The sequence below is a fragment of the Schistocerca gregaria genome, chromosome 3, assembly GCF_023897955.1.
Source record: "Schistocerca gregaria isolate iqSchGreg1 chromosome 3, iqSchGreg1.2, whole genome shotgun sequence".
Taxonomy (NCBI): Eukaryota; Metazoa; Arthropoda; class Insecta; order Orthoptera; family Acrididae; genus Schistocerca; species Schistocerca gregaria.
The window spans coordinates 131,998,089-132,017,775 of record NC_064922.1 but is presented as its reverse complement, the minus strand read 5'-3'; the positions used below and the strand labels follow the sequence as shown (position 1 = coordinate 132,017,775).

At 41.7% G+C, this 19,687-nt stretch overlaps 1 protein-coding gene across 1 annotated transcript in view; it reads right to left on the bottom strand.

Moving 5' to 3' along the window:
* The window catches only part of LOC126354716 (arylsulfatase B-like), a 100,283-nt gene extending 82,175 nt beyond the window's left edge, over window positions 1–18,108 (bottom strand). Inside the window, exons 1-2 of the mRNA XM_050004566.1 lie at window positions 18,044–18,108; window positions 8,016–8,156 (exon numbers count right to left, since the gene is read on the bottom strand). Of these exons, the coding sequence (XP_049860523.1) occupies window positions 8,016–8,117 (102 nt within the window). The 5' untranslated portion in view covers window positions 8,118–8,156; window positions 18,044–18,108. The remainder of the gene's footprint in view (window positions 1–8,015; window positions 8,157–18,043) is intronic.
* Window positions 18,109–19,687: the final 1,579 nt, after the last annotated feature.

Here is a 19,687-nt window from a genome sequence, read left to right as displayed (position 1 = left end):
GTCTGCGCAACCACTCATGCACCACGTGGCGTACCTCTTCATCAGAACGGAACGTCTTTCCTCCCAATGCATCTCTGAGTGGCCCAAACATATGGAAATCATTTGGGGCAAGGTCTGGTGAATATGGTGTATGAGGAAGACACTGAAAATGCAGGTCTGTGATTGTTGCAACTGTTGTAGGGGCAGTGTGGGGCCTTGCATTGTCGTGTTGCAAAAGGACACCTGCTGCCAGCAATCCACGTGACTTTTATTTGATTACAGGCCTCATATGATTGTTTAGGAGATCTGTGTGTTATGCACTGGTGACAGTGGTCCCTGTAGGCACGTAATGCTCCAAAAACGATGCCTTTCTCGTCGCAAAAGAGAGTCTGCATAACCTTCCCTGCTGATGGTTCTGTTCGAAACGTCTTTGGGTTTGGTGATAAGGAATGGCGCCATTCCTTGCCCGCTCTCTTCGTTTCCGGCTGGTGGAAGTAAACCCAGGCTTCGTCCCCAGTAACGATTTTTGCAAGGAAGCCATCACCTTCTCGTTCAAAGCGCCAAAGAATTTCTTCACAAGCGTCAACACGTCGTTCTCTCATTTCAGGAGTCAGCTGCCGTGGCACCCATCTTCCAGACACTTTGTGAAAGTGGAGCACATCATGCACATTGTGGTGTTCTGACGCATGACTGATCTGTAAACATTCTTCAATGTCATTCAGTTTCACTCGGTGGTTTACCTTCACTAAAGTTTCAACTGCTGAAATGTTCTGTGGAGTCAGAACTCGTTGTGCATGACCTGGATGAGGAGCATCTTGCACTGAAGTCACACCATTTGCGAATTTCCTACTCCATTCGTAGACTTGCTGCTGTGATAGACATGCATCACCGTACTGAACCTTCATTCGTCGACAAATTTCAATAGGTTTCACACCTTCACTACGCAAAAAATGATTAACAGAACGATGTTTTCACCTCGTGCATGTCGCAAGTGGGGCGGCCATGTTTATACTGATACTGCGACGGTATGTGTGCATCTGCAGTTTGCTGCCACTTACAGGCCATTCTGCAGTCTTGTTTGTAGCAACTTACCAAGTTTCAGGACAACGGCGTGGAATTTCGATTTGTTATTACAAATTGAAAGTTTTCGTTTGACTCACCCCCGTACTTCATTGTGTACATGTTGGACATGACAAGGCTTAGACACTTGCTGCCATCCGATGTTCTGTTGATGTGGTTAATTCTAGTGCCAAGCTTGCCTAAGTGAGATTTCAAATTATATGTAATATAGAACAATTAGTTGGCTTACATTAACTGTATACTTCATAAAACATAGTTAATTCTGCATTCGTCTCTGTTGCTGCGTAAAAGAATTTAAGTTATCCTAGGCGGGGGTTAGACTCCTCCCTCGGGCTTGCGTGTGTGTGTGTGTTTGTTCTTAGGATCATTTAGGTTAAGTAGTGTGTAAGCTTAGGGACTGATGACCTTAGTAGATAAGTCCGATAAGATTTCACACACATTTGAAATTTTTTTTAAAGTGATCTTGCATTAGACACAACTGGCGCTTTACTTGTTTACCTGAAACTATGTTCAGACTGTTCGTCTGTGAAATCCAGCATGTTACGTCTGCTATACGCAGTCCGTTGCATAAATCTGACAACCGTCTACCTTCGACATCTAAGTGCAATAACCACTCCCAGGCTGCAGGTTGCAGCACCAGCAGTGTAGGGAATATATGGAATGTCAGAAGGACGCGAAAAACAAGTGCCATCGTTGTTTTAAAGCGAAAACAGAGCGTTTTACCTGTCGGCCGAGAGGTCACGGCCAATGAATTTCGGGTCACGAGTGCAGCACGGGCCACAGATGACACGGGTAAACGATGGCTGCGGGAATCCGTACGGGCGCATAGTCGTGCGTTGAGCAACTGACTGCTGAGATGAACTAAGGACTGACAACTTCTCAACGATCTTTCAGCGAACATTGCAGGGTATGTGCCGCCGGAGCAGGCGCCTGTTTCATGCACCTATGCCGACTGCTGCTCATCGGCGACGAAGATTGCAATTTTCACGGCAATACCGCAAGCGTCAGTGGCCTTTTCAGATGTATCACGTTCCATGCTCCATCGTATAGGCGGCCGTTGGCCTGTGGGGTGCGAAATCTCTGAAAACAGACTACCTGGAACAATCGTCGGAAGCGTCCAAGACGGAGGAGCGAGGTTTAAGGTCTAGGGCGTATTTCCGCGGGATGTCCTGAGTGATCTCGTCATTCTGCAGCCCACGATGGATCAACACTAGTATCCGTCTGTCCATGCTGACCATGTCAGCCCCTATATGCAGTATGCTACCAGCAGGACACTGCTATGTGGCATACAGCTATCACTGTACGTGCGTGCTTCGAGGAGTACCAGAATGAGTCAACCATACTCACCTACCCACGTAACTCCCCAGATTTAAAGCCAATTGGGAAACTGGGGGAGCACTTCGAACTGGCTGTTCGCGTCATATACCATCAACCAAGAAACCAAGGGGAGCTGGCATGGCTCCAAATCAAATGGCTCTGAGCACTGTGGGACTTAACTTCTGAGGACATCAGTCCCCTGGAACTTAGAACTACTTAAACCTAACTAACCTAAGGACATCCCACATATCCATGCCCCAGGCAGGATTCGAACCTGCGGCCGTAGAGGTCGAACGGTTCCAGGCTGAAGCACCTAGAACCACTCGACCACCACGGCCCGCAGCTCCAAATCCCTGTAGGTTTCTTCCAGAACCTCACTGACCCTCTTCCTACACATCTGAAAATGATGAGCACTACCAACTGTGGTTATTCAGGTGTTGACGGCTAGATTAAAATGACGGGACAGTGTTTTTAAACATTTTCAGACAATTCACTTAGACGTACACTTTATGTATCAGTATTGCCTGCCCTTTAATGTTACCGTACGGCGGAAACAGTGCACATGTGGGATGGGGCTATAGCTTGTCTGATACTAGAGTCTGTGTGTGTATGTAAATCGTGGTCTTATGCATTCCCCCTTCTGTCACTGCAACTGTGATTCTGTGACTGTAACACGTGAAAGTTGCTATTTGACAAACCATAGGGGCTATCTGATATGAATGTCACGTTTCCTAATCGCAGAATACGACACTCAGCTTTTTTTCTTTTTGGGAGGGGTGGGGGTCATCAGTCATCTGACTGGTTTGATGCGGCCCGCTACGAATTCCTCTCCTGTGCCAACGTCTTCATCACAGAGTAGCACTTGCAACCTGCGTCCTGATTCATTTGCTGGATGTATTCCAATCTCTGTCTTCCTTTACAGTTTTTGCCTACCTACAGTTCCCTCTAATAACATACAACTCATTCCTTCGTGTCTTAACAGATGTCCTATCAGCCTGTCCCTTCTCCTTATAGTATTTTCCACATATTCCTTTCCTCTCCTATTCTGCGCAGAACCCCCTAATTCCTTACCTTATCAGTCCACCTATTTTTAAACATTCGTCTGCAGCACCACATGCTTCGATTCTCTCCTGTTCCTGTTTTCCGACAGTCCATGTTCCACCATCAAACAATGCTACACTTCAGACGTAAGTTTTCAGAAATTTCTTCCTCAAATTAAGGCCTATGTTTGATACTAGGAATGCCATTTTTGCCATCAATAGCCTAATTTTGATGTCTTGCTTACACCGTTCGTCTGCTGGTACAGTCTTAAGACACCACTCATTATCGATGCATAATGAACTCGATAACCGTCTTTGGTTCTACCAGTAAGCAGTGATCGGCTGTGCAGGTGTGTGTATGTGGTATGCATCGGTTCATGACGCAACGCCGACTGCTGATGTAAGGCTAAAGAGTGCACTACATAGCACAAAAATGTTCAAATGTGTGTGATTTCCTAAGGGACCGAACTGCTGTGGTCATCGGTCTCTAGTCTTACCCACTACTTGAACTAACTTAGGCTGAGAACAACACACACGCGGTAGCGTACTCGCTTCCCGCGCCCGGGTGCCCGGGTTCGATTCCTGGCGGGGTCAGGGATTTTCTCTGCCTCGTGATGACAGGGTGTTCTGTGATGTCCTTCGGTTAGTTGGGTTTAAGTAGTTCACAGTTCTAGGGGACTGATGAACATAGATGTTGAGTCCCATAGTGCTCAGAGCCATTTGAACCAACACACACTCGTTTACCCGAGGGAGGCCTCGAACCTCCGGCGAGAGGGTCAACGTAATTCGTCCATCGCTGTTCAAACCACGCGGCCATTCCGCACGGATACATAGTATAGTTTTTGTAGTGATAATTTATATTACGATGTGACAACAGGCAACTCTGTATAAATGTGAAGAGTTTGTGTTTTTATGAAACGATTTGTTCGTAACTGGTTACGTCACTGTATGTGTCATGCGCCCTTTTTCAGTGATAAATTCACGGTTTTACTATCTGATGTCAGGGATTTTCAATTCACCTATGTTCTTATAATATGATTTGTTCATAACTGGTTACATAAATGTCTGTGTCATACTTTTATTTTCAGTGAAAAATTCATAGTTTTATTATCTGATGTAAGCGATTTTGTATTCTCCGAATCAGATGCTATAATTGCAAGTTTATTATCTGTGTGTTATTATTAACATTTGCATTATTTTAACATATTCGTGACAATTTAATCTTGTAATGGTATTTCTGTATTGTACAAACAGCTTTCTGAATGGGGCAACAATAGCTCAGAGCCACTGTGAATAATATAAGAAACTCTCAACACTCAATAACCATTAAAATTATCATAAAAATTATTACAGTTAGAAAAGTTAAGAATGAGGATGCGTTTTCAAATGTTGCATAGCTGCCTGAATGTGATTTATTCGCAACTGCCGGTTTCACGTCAGTATAGAGGGAATCTTCAGGTTTATCTGCAAAGAACGCAAATCACTGTGAAATTTTACCAAAAGTGGAAATACGCTACTATAGATAGTGTTGGGTTTCATGGCGAAACAACGACAAGCACTCACAATGATTATAGTACCAGCGTTCGAGAAGTTATCCACGTTAAGAGTTAAACCACACTGGTGGTTGTCATTATAATAGTGAGTACACCCACAAGATTTTAGTCAAAAGCGTACAAAGCTCACCTGCTGAATGAGGCAGGCCTAGAGAAAGCGGTGAAACACAAATACCGTATTTTGCGGACTATAATACTCTACGGACTACAAGACGCAACTTAACTTTGATGCAATTTTTTTAAAAAAATAACATTTTCACAATTTTTGTTGTTAGATTGCAAGCCAGGACCAAAAAGCCTTAGTTTATAAATCAGAACTGACCCGTCAAATCCCCGAAAATCGTCATCTTCCAGTTTTGGCCATTTTGCATTCGGTCCTCTATTTTCACATTTCTTTCTTTTCTTCTTTAACAGTCTGTCAATCCCGAATACTTTTTTTCTGTTTCTGGAGGGCCGAAATACCGCTCAGCGGCTCTATTTCCATGTTCTTCTGCAAAAGCTCTTACATTCAATTCACAATATAGCCCATATCAAAGGAATACATTTAATTTTTTTCATTTCGAAACTAGCTACTGACATAAATATTAAAATATTGTACTGTTACTCATGACACAAATCGCTTTCAGTTCGTTTATTTCACTAGGTGGTTCGATGAACCCTCTGCCAGGCACTTAAATGTTATTTGCACAGTATCCATCTAGATGTAGACTGTAGACTGTAATTATGCATACAGTATCCATCTAGATGTAGACTGTAGACTGTAATTATGCATCGTAAGGTAAACAATGTTCTGGGTTTGTGGTGGCGCGGGAGGGAGAGAAGGGCGGGGGGGGGGGGGGGGGGGGAGACAGGGAGACACTTAGCAAGCTTATGAATGCCCCCAGCTCATGTTCGTCGCATTGATGCACTGCTGTTACCAATAGAATCCAATGTTGCTAGACAGAGATATGTTTCCCATGGCATCGAAGATATGCCCATTTTTAAGACTAGTGGAAATTTCAAATAAAACACTGAATATTTTTATATTAATTTTGACTAAAAGGCGCACCTGTATTTTGGAGGCAATTTTTCTAAGAAAAGAGTGCGTCTTATAGCCCGTAAAATAAAGTAATGAGTAGGACACTAATTTAAACGTGGATAAAATATCTAAAAATTAGCTTATGTCAATGGAAAGTAATAATGTATACGGAATGACATCAGTGTCGTATTACTGTATCAATTTTTGGATGACATCTTCCTGCCTACATAGAGTATGGTGTGCGAAAGACTGACTGTTCAGAGGCCTCTGTGAAGGGTGTAACTAGGCTTTGCATTCGCTATTCCTATGGTAGTAATGCATAGGCTGCTGTAATACATTCCACGACTTCTCCTTTTTGTACAGATAACTAAAAGTTTATTTTTTGGCATTGGTGGGAAAGCATCCCTTTTAATACAGGTTTTTGAACATGTCTTTCTCACTACTCTTACTGTGATTTTTCCTGCTGCACTTCTTCGTATACGCTCAGTGCTGACTATTATTATGATATGGTGTGGGTGGCATGCACTAGATCAATGTCCTAAGATCAGTTTTTGTAAAGAATCTTCTTTACAGACTGACTGTATTTTCACAGTAATGAACGGATTCACCCACCTTCTTTACTGACCTACTGTGATTATTCCATTACACTTTCCTCATTATTGGACCCGCAGTGCTATCAAGTCAATAACACAGTAAGAAACTTAAATGAAAAGGAAGGTCAGGGTTGGCCGTTCCTTTTAATATCACATATATGGTCGTTGTGCATACAGCACTCCATGGAGTCGCCAATCAGCAGTTAGAAACGGTATCAATATCTTCAGTTAGGTGTAAACAACTTAGTGTACACAGATACTGATAGAAAATTTGTTGTTCAATTTTTAAATATTCATATTATAACTATCTCAATTAATGTCGAAACATTTTATTTAAATCTCTGCAAATTCATTTTTATTAATTATTCCGAAGCTGTACAAGAGAGCATTATTTTCGAAGTTGTAAGTTCTTTGATTTATATTGTGAGTCTGTTATTGTTCATCGTGCGCAGTCTTATCGGGAGAGCAGTTGTAAATGGACAACCTTGGCGGAAATGTGATGCGAAATGGACTGTCTCGTCGAAAGACCTATTGTAAATGCAGCAAATTTATTTTTGTAATACTGCTGATGGCAGAGGAAGTCACCTATTACAAATGCAGCTGGTGTGTATTTGCAGCACTGCTGAAAGCAGAGAGAGCCGCCTAATATCAATGTCCTTTCACCATTATTTTGTATTAGAAATCGGATGCGAGACCAGCATGCACTAGATCAATGTGCTAAGATCAGACGGACAGATGACAATGAGGCCACCAGCAAAATAACAACGTAAGTGTTATTTTATAATTCAAGATGTGGATCAGGGATTCGCTGCAACTCATATTAAATATTGATCAGTCTCTTGGATATTATACAGCGAAGACGCCATTAGCCACTCAAGGAAGCAAATGAGTTCACTGATTCCAATTGTACCCCGATGATACTGTAAGCGTAGGAAAATATGTAAATATGTTTTTATGTTTCGGAAAGTGCACAGTTATACGTTTCTGTTTGTTGAAAATAATTAGCAACCTCTGTAGCATTTTAAAATCTTACCAAGATCTGAACAGGCATTTGAAGAGCTATTTTTCTGACAGTACTTCATTACGGATACCTGCATCCTATGAATAAAATCTGATGTTACTATTAGTACTGATTGCCAGGTAACTCATACACCAGGAGAATAGTAAGAGTCCCAATACGGCTCCCTGCGACACCGAAGAGGCTAGTTCTATTAACGTACATGTCTCTTCATTCAAGGTACCATGGAGATAACGCATTTAGAGTGTATTAGTACATCATATCTTCCACATAACAAATGGAGAAATAAAGAAGTTATCGGAACACATACTTTTCAATAGTTTCTTTCTTTGCCAGAGATCGTAACGAAAATGAAATTAATTTCTATGAATTCATTTAGCGACTTTTGCTCTTCCTTCATCGTGAAGCGAAACTTACCAAGTCATCTGCAATTATGAAAATGATGTTTGGTGGCGTCGATTGTCCCTGCACGACTCCAGCTGCTGTAAGCAGGCACACTGATGCCAAGAGGGCGGACATGGCTCACTCTGCGTGCAGAACAACCGCCAGTCTATATACCTGCAAAAACGTTAACTTCTCTTCAAGAAGAAATATAGTTGAATTCTGTGTGCAGCTATTCGGATCTGTTGTTCAGCTGTACTTTCAGATCGGATTACCCTGAGTGATAAGAAACTACTCTGGATTCTTACTTCACTTTACGAAATTCTAAATAGGACGAATTCAAGTAGTCGCGACGATGTTAAGACTACAGACTTCAGGTAACTACTGTATGCGGCTGAGGTTAAGGTAAAAATTATAGTAAATTTTACTGCAAAATAATTTGTACGAACACTCAATAACGAACTGTGAGAGTGAGTGCTTTCTCGAAGGTTACAAGGAGAAGCAGGTTATGGAATTCAATTCATGGGAAGAGGAAACAACGGAGGGAATTATTACTGTGGATAACAGTAGAAAGCTGATGCTTGACATTTTCCCCGTTGATCCCCTGTAACATGACGGACTAACATAAAAAATGGTAAAGCAGAAAAGAACGGATTTCTACAGCTATTTTTGTCGACAGGACGACATCAGACTGTTGTAACAGTTGTTTGTAGTCGACGAGAAAGAGAGGATGGACTGCGAAGTGCTACTGGTCCATTTGTCCTGTCTATGAACCGTTTTAAGAAAAGTCATTGGTGACTGTTTAGGGGAAACTTCAGACTACAAACAAGGAATGCATCAAGTTATCTTTAGAAGTGGTTAGGGGACAAAGGATCATCTACAATTTGGCAACAGTATTATAGAAAGGAGGAAGAAAATGTTACATAACTGCAGACAACCTCGTAGGTATTGCCGCCTGAACTACGAGTAGTCAACTTGGCTATTAATAGCCGCTTCAGCTGTATTTAGTTCTTTCTCATTGGATCACTACCGGTTTCATGCCACTATAATCCATATCTTCAGGTGAACATATAACTAAAACATTAGAGCGGAAAAGCGCGGAACCTTTTTACCCAAATTTCATTGCCCGTCAGCACACGACAAAAAGACGTATTTTCCTGCGATTACAATATCAGTGGGCTACAGTCGGAATCACTGAACTCATTTGCATTCTGGGGTGTGTAATGGGGTCTTCGCAGCGTAGCATTCGCAGCACGCTACCGCGTCACCTGTATGCGATTCCGTGGAGATCGGAGAAGCAGCCCATCCATTATATTCGAATCCGGCTGTTTGATTGTACGACATACCGCAGCTTAGTAGTGTTTTGTTCTGACGGACAGCGAAATTTGGGTAAAAAGTTTCCGAGCTTTGCCGCTAGAATGTTTAAGTCACATGTTCATCTGAGGATGTGGATTTTAGTGCCACAAAACCGGTAGTAATCCACTGATAAAGTACTGAATACACGTGACTCGGTTATTAATACCCAAGAATGTTACATAACATTCGGAGTTTATGAGAAAACATTTGAGTCTCTCCTAACAAAATCTGTGCTGGCACGGCTCGAGAACAATGAATAAAATGTATATTCATCAGTTTGCTGAGGATATATGGTATGTAGGAAGAGAAGGGCTTCTTTCGGTTGGATTGTGGATGGAGACAGGTAGCTGGTTCAAGACATCGTGACGCTTGGAGGGTCATGACGAGTAAGGTTATGATTCTCTAGTACGACCACAGCAGACTGAAATGAGTTTACAGCTCATTACATGGGTGTTAGAGTTTAGATAGGAAGCGCACCGGTGCCACGACTCTACTAAATCCGATTCATGCCTTAGTGTCATTTGATGTGGTAATCAATGGGACACTGGAGATTCTGAATTAATCGTTGGGTCGTATTGGATTAATGATTTCATATGCAGCTAGCATACAGCAGCCATCCCTCCGGTTGCCTATCTTGTCAGCAATTAACTTTTTTTCTTCATAGAATGTTGATGCCAATACTTGTAACTATTTAATATAATAAAAACTCGGTTTATGTTTCACTTGCATTTTTACTTGAAGAAGCACGTAGTTCACTGATTTTTTCTATTGAGGGAACGGATAGTTATAAAGTAGGATTATTGTGATTTTTCACATTATCATTCTATGTTATGGTATTTGAAGATAGCAATTCCGTTGCATAATTCACAGTTAACATGGATCTTTAGAGGAGTGTAACGGAGACTGCGTAGGTCAGTTACTCTGACAGGATATTGCACATCCAGTGGAGTCTCCATTTATGGCTGTACAAACAGTATGAAGGGCTGCATATGCAAAAGCCAAAGTCCTGGTCTGACTACTGTGCTGGAGAAAAATGTTGATCAAGTTCCCGCAGCATTCCAGCAAAGCCCACAGAAATCAATGCTTCGTGCAAGCTATGAGCTTCATGTCCGGCGAACAACGGTTCGCATAATCCCGTGTAACCACTTGCGCATGAAACCGAGCAAATTACAGTTTGTGCAAGCACTGAATCGAGGAGATTATTCAGCACGATCTGACTCCTGCATCGGTGCCTTGGCTAGAATGAACAATGAGAGTGACACGTCAGACAGTATAAGTTTTAGTGCCTATGCAACATTTCATACTAGAGTTAATCGGCGCGATACCAGTTTTTGGAGAACAGAAAGCCCCAGTTCTCCATACAACACGAGCGAGAGTCAGAAAGATCAATGTATTTTGGGCTGGGAAAAAATTTAAATAGGCGTTTTCCTTTCTTGACATGCTTTCTTATGGCTACTTCATGAGAACTCCATCGACTTCATGTGATAACAATATGATGCAACTCCTCTTTTTCGTTCCGCTATACGGGAATACCTATACAAACATCAACCTTGATGATGGCTTGGCCGTGTAAAGCTGATGACTTTGTGTGGTCAGTACGATAACCAGGCTTAACTGTTTGTAATTTTTTTTTTTTTTTTTTTTTTTTGTGGGTCAGTGTGGAGGTTTGAGTATGTGTCCCTTCCGTGCCACACTCTTTGTCGCAGTTATGGCAGGCGATCGAAGCTGCGTGAATCGCCACCGACACGCTGCAGTAGGTTTCAAAAGGGTATGAATATCGTCTTGACGATTACAATCGGAATGCATGTGGAGTCTCTGCAATACAGGTTATCATTACAAAATTTTCCCGTAAGATTTAACATTCGTCCTTAAACACATTTCCCTAGGGGAACGTAAGAGGAAATGGACTTTGAAGAGACTGACTGGGAGAACAGTAAAACTAACTGTCTTATCAAATGGTTTACACGTATTACTTGATGCGGCGCTCGTGAACCATTATGAGAGTCAAAGGGATTACAGACTCATTAGATGCCGATGGGATAGCAGGAAGAAAATATGTAAGCCCGAACTCGGATTATAATAAAGTAAGTATGATTACGAAAGTACACGAGATTAAATTTAGCCAAGTGTTCAGTATCTTAGAAAGTATGTATGTAGCATATTTTCCTGTGCGAATTACGGAAGTCATATCAAATGCACCAAGGCTTCTATTAAAAATAAAATTAATGTTTCGCGCAAGTGATGACAGAAATGTAACAGAATTTTCTGAACTTATGGCAACTGTTCGCAGACAGTGAGAGAAGGCAGCACGAAAATATAGTAAGACAGGTGGAAATAAAATAAAAGAGTATGAAGAGACTAAAACGAAACATGTTCGGTGGAGATCATAGGTCATCAGTTAAACAGCAATTACGATTCAAGAGCTGAAGCAGGAATTCAGATAACACCAAGAATATATCTACATTTTCGAAGTAATACAAGGTAAGGTGTATTAAATCATTTGAGATTAAAAAGAAATGAAAGCAGTGGGGGAGGATAACGTTCAGTTACAGACTGTTTTAATATAGTATCAGAAACATCCTTAGAAGATGTGCTGCTGACTGTTCTGACGATGTGTTAAAGCAACTGTCGCTCTCTGAGAATATACGTAATACCCCGAAACCGGACGTAGTATCTTAAAAGTATTTTTGAGTGATTGCGCTCTCCAGCAACAATCCCTAACAGAAATGGTTTAACCAAGAAAAAATAACACAATGGAGCATTTAAAAGTTCTGAATGTAGTTATGGAGGTGGGGAATCGGTTTCATTTATCATTTACTAAACGATGAATAGTTCCTGAAATTGCTGCTGATGTGGTTTTAAAAACTCTGTGCTAATAGATAGACTGTACTGCAATAGGAATAATTTAAAATTTAAAGACAAGTGAATAAAACACGTTCCATATAGAGTTGACTCAGAAGAACTTTTACAGTTCCTCTACCTGTCAGGGTAACGAACGTCAGCCACCTTCATTTTGCTAATGTCAGGTGGTGTACAATCTGTTTCCGATATATTTTGACAATCAGTGGGAGAGTGTAGCAGAGCATCTTTCAGTGTATGCCTAAAGACAATTATAGTTCAAGATAACTGCTTGTTGGGTAGTAAAATGGGTAAACAGAAGAGTAAAGATGGCTATTCTCTTCATTAATAATTTTCCAAAACTACTTTTCAGGTGTATCAAATGGGGAGTTTACCAGTTGTGCCTCAGGCCGTGTTACTTGGACTTTCAATGAGTAAAACGATCGAAACTCTGCAGGTGGCTCATAGAGTGAGGGGGAGATACATGTCTCAAGGGTAGAAACATGAAGACAACAAGTGGATCAGGGAGCACAGTGTTTTGGAGAATGTGATTCTGTATGTAATGATAAACATAAATGCATAGGTCATACAGCAATGTGAATGATAGACTGCTGGTCCAAGAAAATTCTTATGTCTATGAAGATTTTCAGGGCGTGTCAGTTTCATTAAACCTTTATAGATTTGAGCTGCTCGGGGGAGCAAAATGGTAAGCGCCAAAATCACAGTTTAAAGATACAGCGCATCTAAAGTTTCAATTGATCTGGAAATCTGAATAATTTTATTTGAACAGTCCTTTTATTCTGCAGTGATTCTAACATCTACCTTCTACTATACAGACATAAATGAAACTCTGAACTGACTAAAACAAATGAAATATACAAAAATTATTACATTACAATACACATTAACAACACATAGTGATAGAACATTACATATTAAACTTTACAGTAAATCTTCAACACTGTACTGAAACTGCAAAATCATTCATCACTTTTACTACTATTGTCTTTTTCATCTAAAACTGTTGGCTTTAGTGACAGGAAAAATCCGTTGTGGACAGGAGGTATATAATTTAGGAGCGACAGGACGTCTTAAACTTTCTTCTTTTCAATAAGCCTTGGCCCATTGTATTTAAGTCGAAGCGTAGGAACTGGTTCTTGCTTTCTACGTTTCCTGAAGTTTATTTCATCCGAAATGTCATGACAAAATGTCTCACTGATGAATAAAGATGATGGATATTCGGAGGTCACCTTCCACGTACATACTTTCCTTAGGTTGACATCTCGACCATCAACTGTCTCCTATCTGAAGACAAACGCTTCTTTAGAGTGTCGTATTTGATAGAAATCTTCTCTTTTCATATTATATACAAGAAATGGATTCTTCTTAGCCGACTTCTTGATGATCTCGCACCACTGATCTGGTCTGTAAACATCTTACACTTTTCGGCGAACGTAATTTTCAGTTGTACTTCAGGAACATAATGGCATGTACATGCACTTACCATTATGTTCGTGAAACGTACTAAAGACAGTATTTTACAAAATAACATACCTCTGAGTCATCTGAATCGTTAGTAATGCATTCTGGATCCCTCTCGAAGATATTAGTATCATTGGAAGTATATTCCTCGTCTTCTGCCATGTACACTGTTGCCATAATGTCGGAAATGTTTTTACTTGCCGCCACTCTCTCTGCCACTTACCACTATGTTTCCGCAACAGACGGGCAGTGGCAGTTACCATTTAGCTCCTCCCTGACATCTGTTGAGTGAATTTGGAACTATTAGTAAGTTTACTGCATTGTGCATTTCACAGGTTGTGTCATTAGCCATCTACCGCAAAATACACGGCGATGGCGCTTACCATTGTGTTTCCCCGAGCAGCTCATTTTGTTTTTCCTGAGACTGCAGCGTCAGCCAGACATTTCAAAATAGCTAGTCTCACCCGGCAAAGGGGCTGTGTGTGTCAGTCCATCTTCTTTTATGAGGTACTCAGCTGCTCCCCCTCAAAAAAATGTTTTGTACGAAATTTAATACATTTTGTATTGGGAGACGCTGTATTTTTCGAATTATTTAAGAGAAACGTACAGAACTGACTCTCAAACATGTTTTTCTTGAAGAACTCGAAACCTGTGGCCTCCAGAGAAAAAAATATCCCAGTTCAAAATTTAATGTAGCTACAAAAAGGTCCAGATCATTTGAAGGACTTATTTCAATAGTGGTACAAGTCTATTATCTCCACTTTTCTGTCTATAATGATTCTGAAATTAATGAGCCAAACAAACAGAAGAAAAGGTTCATCTCTAGCAAGAAGCCATATGCTTGAATATTTCTGGTATCTCAACTGCACATTTTTCAGCGCTCATTTAACTTCAGGACTCTGTATTTCAATATGAACAAAAAAAAACTTTTTGTACCACTTTTGAAATAGGAGGAGGAGGAGGAGATTAGTGTTTAACGTCCCGTCGACAACGAGGTCATTAGAGACGGAGCGCAAGGTCGGGTGAGGGAAGTATAGGGAAGGAAATCGGCCGTGCCCTTTCAAAGGAACCAACCCGGCATTGCCTGAAGCGATTTAGGGAAATCACGGACAACCTAAATCAGGATGGCCGGAGACGGGATTGAACCGTCATCCTCCCGAATGCGAGTCCAGTGTGCTAACCACTGCGCCACCTCACTCGGTACTTTTGAAATAAGCCTTTCATTTGTTCTGCAGGACTAATAGTTTGTAAGTAGTGAGCGAGAGATAATGAAAACTGGGAGCATGGTTTTTGTAGGCATTGCAGGTTGCATAAGACCTGTCGGTAGGGTCGCTGAATCACCCTGCATACGATACATATCTGCGTCAAGCATGTCCGCAGATCTCGCAATGGCCTCTCACAACAGTTCGCCTATGGTTTGGTCGGTTGTCAATGTAACTGGCAAGTAATGCCCGCCACACACCGCAGCCTTGCACACTGCAGACTGCTTCGTCTCCTGTCTTATTGCCTCGAGTGCTGGCTGCCAAGCTTCGCTGAGAGCAAACTCCTTACTTCAGTTAACAGGTGTTCCCGTCACTCGAATCTCCATTGCCTTCTTGACAGTACTTCTCCAGAAACCATTATCAGAGCAGTTGCCTTTTTTTATGACAGGGGAGGATCCAATGCAGGTTCATTTTACTGCCTGCGTCTTACGTTGGAAAGTAGGGAGATACAGCGATGCATTCGTCCGTTATAACATTTTCCACATTCACACGTACTGTGAAGAAGACCGAAGGTATCTTTCACACTGCCCAGAAGGTCCTTGTTTTTGCAGGCGTAGAATAAACCCGGCTTTTTATCTTTCTTACACAGAGCCCGGCGGATTCTTACGTTATCTGCGCCCATGTATGGCAGGAACGGAAAGTTCTTTTTAATTGTTTGCTGCTTCTTTGCTCTTGTTACGTCTGTGTTGACCCAGCGGCTTCTTAATTTCTTATTTTATGTTGCCATTGGAAGTAAAGGTCTTTTAGGCGATCCAGCTTCAACTGTAAGATGCTGTTACCACAGACTGTCTTCGTGCTTTGTGCCATCGTCGTTGGGAACGAGAATAGTAGATGGTCGCTGAAAGACACAGATGTGTGTGGCTGGGTTTTCATGTTCCAAACTACTATCAGGCTTTTTCTGTTCGTGGACGTCCAGAAACGGGGGTCAGTCGCACTTCGCGGCCTCCTTGCTAAATTTAATACTTTGATGGATGAAGGTGGTCGAGGAATTCGTTTAGTGAATCCGTCCCGTGTTGCCACAAGACGAATGTTTCTTCGACGTATGTGTAGACGTTCTTAGGTGACCGAGGCGCTGTCGTTAGTATAATTTCTTTAAAGTGATCCATGGAAAAGTTACGAAACGTGAGGAAGACAAGCCCACTGGAACCCCATCATGTTGTTGTTAATATTTTCCACCACGCAGGAACAACATTGTTGTTAAGCAGCGAAGCTGTGCAAATGCTGTTGGGCGGCCGTTGTCTAGTTAGGCCCGGCGCCGATACCTACCGTATACAACGAGACGGACCGTAGCACAATGGCACTTAGTCTGGAAATACACTACTGGCCATTCAAATTACTACACCAAGAAGAAATGCAGATGATAAACGGGATTTCATTGGACAAATATTTTATACTAGACCTCACAAATGATTACATTTTCACGCAATTTGTGTGCATAGATCCTGAGAAATCAGTACCCAGAACAACCACCTCTGACCGTAATAACGCCCTTGATACGCCTGGGTATTGAGTCAAACTGGGATTGGATGGCGTGTACACGTACAGCTGCCCATTCAGCGTCAACAGGATACCACAGTTCATCAAGAGTAGCTACTGGCGTATTGTGACGAGCCAGTTGCTCGGCCGCCATTGACCAGACGTTTTCAATTGCTGAGAGATCTGAAGGATGTGCTGGACAGGGCAGCAGTCGACCATTTTCTGTATCCAGAAAGGACCGTACACGACCTGCGACATGCGGTCGTGCATTATCCTGCTGAAATGTGGGGTTTCGAGGAGATCGAATGAAGGGTAGAGCCAAGGGTCGTAACACATCTGAAATGTAACGTCCACAGTTCAAAGTACCGTCAGTGCGAAAAAAAGGTGACCGAGACGTGTAACCGATGGCACCCCATACCATCACGCCGGGTGAAACGCCAGTATGGCGATGACGAATACACGCTTCCAAGGTGCGTTCACCGCGATGTCGCCACACACGGATGCGACCATCATGATGCTGTAAACGGAAACTGGATTCATCCGAAAAAATGACGTTTTGCCATTCGTGCACCCAGGTTCTTCGTTGAGTACACCATCGCAGACGCTCCTGTCTGTGATGCAGCGTCAAGGGTAACCGCAACCATGGTCTCAGAGCTGATAGTCCATCCTGCTGCAAACGTCGTCGAACTGTTTGTGCAGATGGTTATTGTCTTGCAAACGTCCCCATCTATTGACTCAGGGATCGAGACGTTGCTGCCCGATCCGTTACAGCCATACAGATGAGATGCCTGTCATCTCCAATGCTAGTGATATGAGGCCGTTGGGATCAAGCTAGGCGTTCTGTATTGCCCTCCTGAACGCACCGATTCCATATTCTTCTAACAGTCATAGGATCGCCACCAATGCGAGCAGCAATGTCGCGAAACGATAAACCGCAATCGCGAGAGGCTACAATCCGATCTTTATCGAAGTCGGAAACGTGATGGTAAGCATTCCTCCTCCTTACAAGAGGCATCACAACAACGTTTCACCAGGCAACGCCTGTCAACTGCTCTTTGTATATGAGAAATCGGTTGGAAACTTTCCTCGTGTCAGCACGTTGTAGGTGTCGACACCAGCGCCATCATTGTGTGAATGCTCTGAAAAGCTAATCATTTGCATATTACGGCATTTTCTTCCTGTCGGTTAAATTTCGCGTCTGTAGCACGTCATCTTCGTGGTGTAGAATGAGACAGAGAGAGAGAGAGAGAGAGAGAGAGAGAGAGTGAGAGAGAGAGGGGGGGGGGGGAGTGAGGGAGTAGCCTTTCCGAAACGTCATGCTCACACTGGAGTCTTATGTGAAAAGACACCCATGAAGAGAATTTTTATCTGAATTCCTAAAGACTGATGCGAACCCATGACTGAAGATGAGTATCGATGATTGTATAATTTAAGGAGACAACAGTAATGTTTCCAGAAAAATTGGGGATTTTTATCCAAGCTTACCATAAAAGGTTGACAATAATGAAGAAAGTATTTGTGGTAGTGAGCCATAAACCCTACCAGTTAGCCAACAACACAAAGCGAGGGAACTCCTATTAAGCCCGCTTCTTATGCTTAATTAACTCCAGTGCAATTATATGGTTTTAAGATGTAGAACAAAGTACTTACGCATGCCAGGCAGGTTGATCCTTCTCGCTCTGCTGTATGACGTACAGTTTCGTCTGATTTCTACTCCCGAGTTTACACAATCTCATCTTAATTACCTAGATATCTCGATAACTGAAATTCCCATCAGATAATTATTACAAGTGACTTTGTCTTTCCGGGAGACATAGAGAAGTATATCCTTACGATAAACATATTGTAATTGGTGTGCCTGTACATTGATCAAGTATAGCTTCGTCTGATTTCTGCTCGTGAGTTTGCGCAATATCCCTTTAATTATCCAAATATATCGATCACTGAGTTTATCTTTCCAGAAGACATATAGAAGAATGGCATTACGATAAACATAACTTATGTAACTGTCCATTGGCCGACACCTGAAACGTCCTCGAATGAGCTTCACCTGTGGATAACGAATTTCTCCGCTAAATAAACAACAGCCTATTTCAAAATAAATTTTGACGTTTATTATCATAGTTTGTGTTTAACGTCTGCTACTAACTTTATAACACTGGTAATACAGAAGTTAATTATTAAACTGCAAATATCAAAAACAGGATTCATTCAACTCGTGCGTGGGACTAGGTTTCACTATTATTAATATAAAATACCAAAATGTCGATGGTGCTTCTAGCAGCCATGGGAAACTAACGCTTACATCTAATTTCTGCAAATTGCAGAACATTTTTTTTATTTCGTTATTTTCTGAAAGTCTCTCGCTGAAAATAGTAGCATTAAATTAAAGAACAAACTGGAAACTGTTGTAATAACCTACTATCGACTGTCTCTTACAACTATTATCGAAAATAAACTGTTGTCGAAATTGGGTTGCAATTTGGCTATGCAAACTGAATACAGGTCCACAAATTCCAACTATTTCTGAATATTTTAACTGTGCTGGCTTTTATCAAGATACTTTAAACTTGCTCTCGAATTTATCACGATCTTTGTAATCAACATCTACATCCACATTTCTATTGCGCAATTCACGTTTAAGAGCCTGGCAGAAGGAACATCGAACGGCTTTCACACTACTTCTCTTCTGCTCCGCTCTCGAACAGCGTGCGTGAAAATCGAACACAAACCTACCCGTGCGATCTGTCATTTCTTTTAATTTATTACGATGATCATTTCTCACTACGCAGCAGGGCGTCACCAAAACATTTTGGCAGCCGGGGAAGAGAGTAGGAGAATACTATTTCCTGAAAACATCGCACCGCAACGAAGAACGGCTTTGTTTTAGTGATTCCCACCCCAACTCGCCTATCATATTCATGACACTCTCTCTACTATTTTGTGTTGATACAAAACGCTCTGACCTCCCTTAAACTTTTTTGGTCCTCCTTCAATCCTGTCTGGTAAGGAACCCACAATGGACAGCAATACTCTAGCAGTGGACGAACAAGCATAATTTAGGGAGTCTTTTTAATAGATTTGTTGCATCTTCTAAGTATTCTAGAAATTAAACATGGACCTTTGTTCGATTTCCTTATAATAATATCTATGTAACCGTTACAACTTAAGTTGTTCCTAACAGCCATCCCCAGGTATTTGGTTGGAATGACGGCTTTTATATTTGTGTGACTTATCGTTCAACCGAAATTTAACGGATTCCTGTTGGTACTCACGTGTTTGATCTCACAGTTT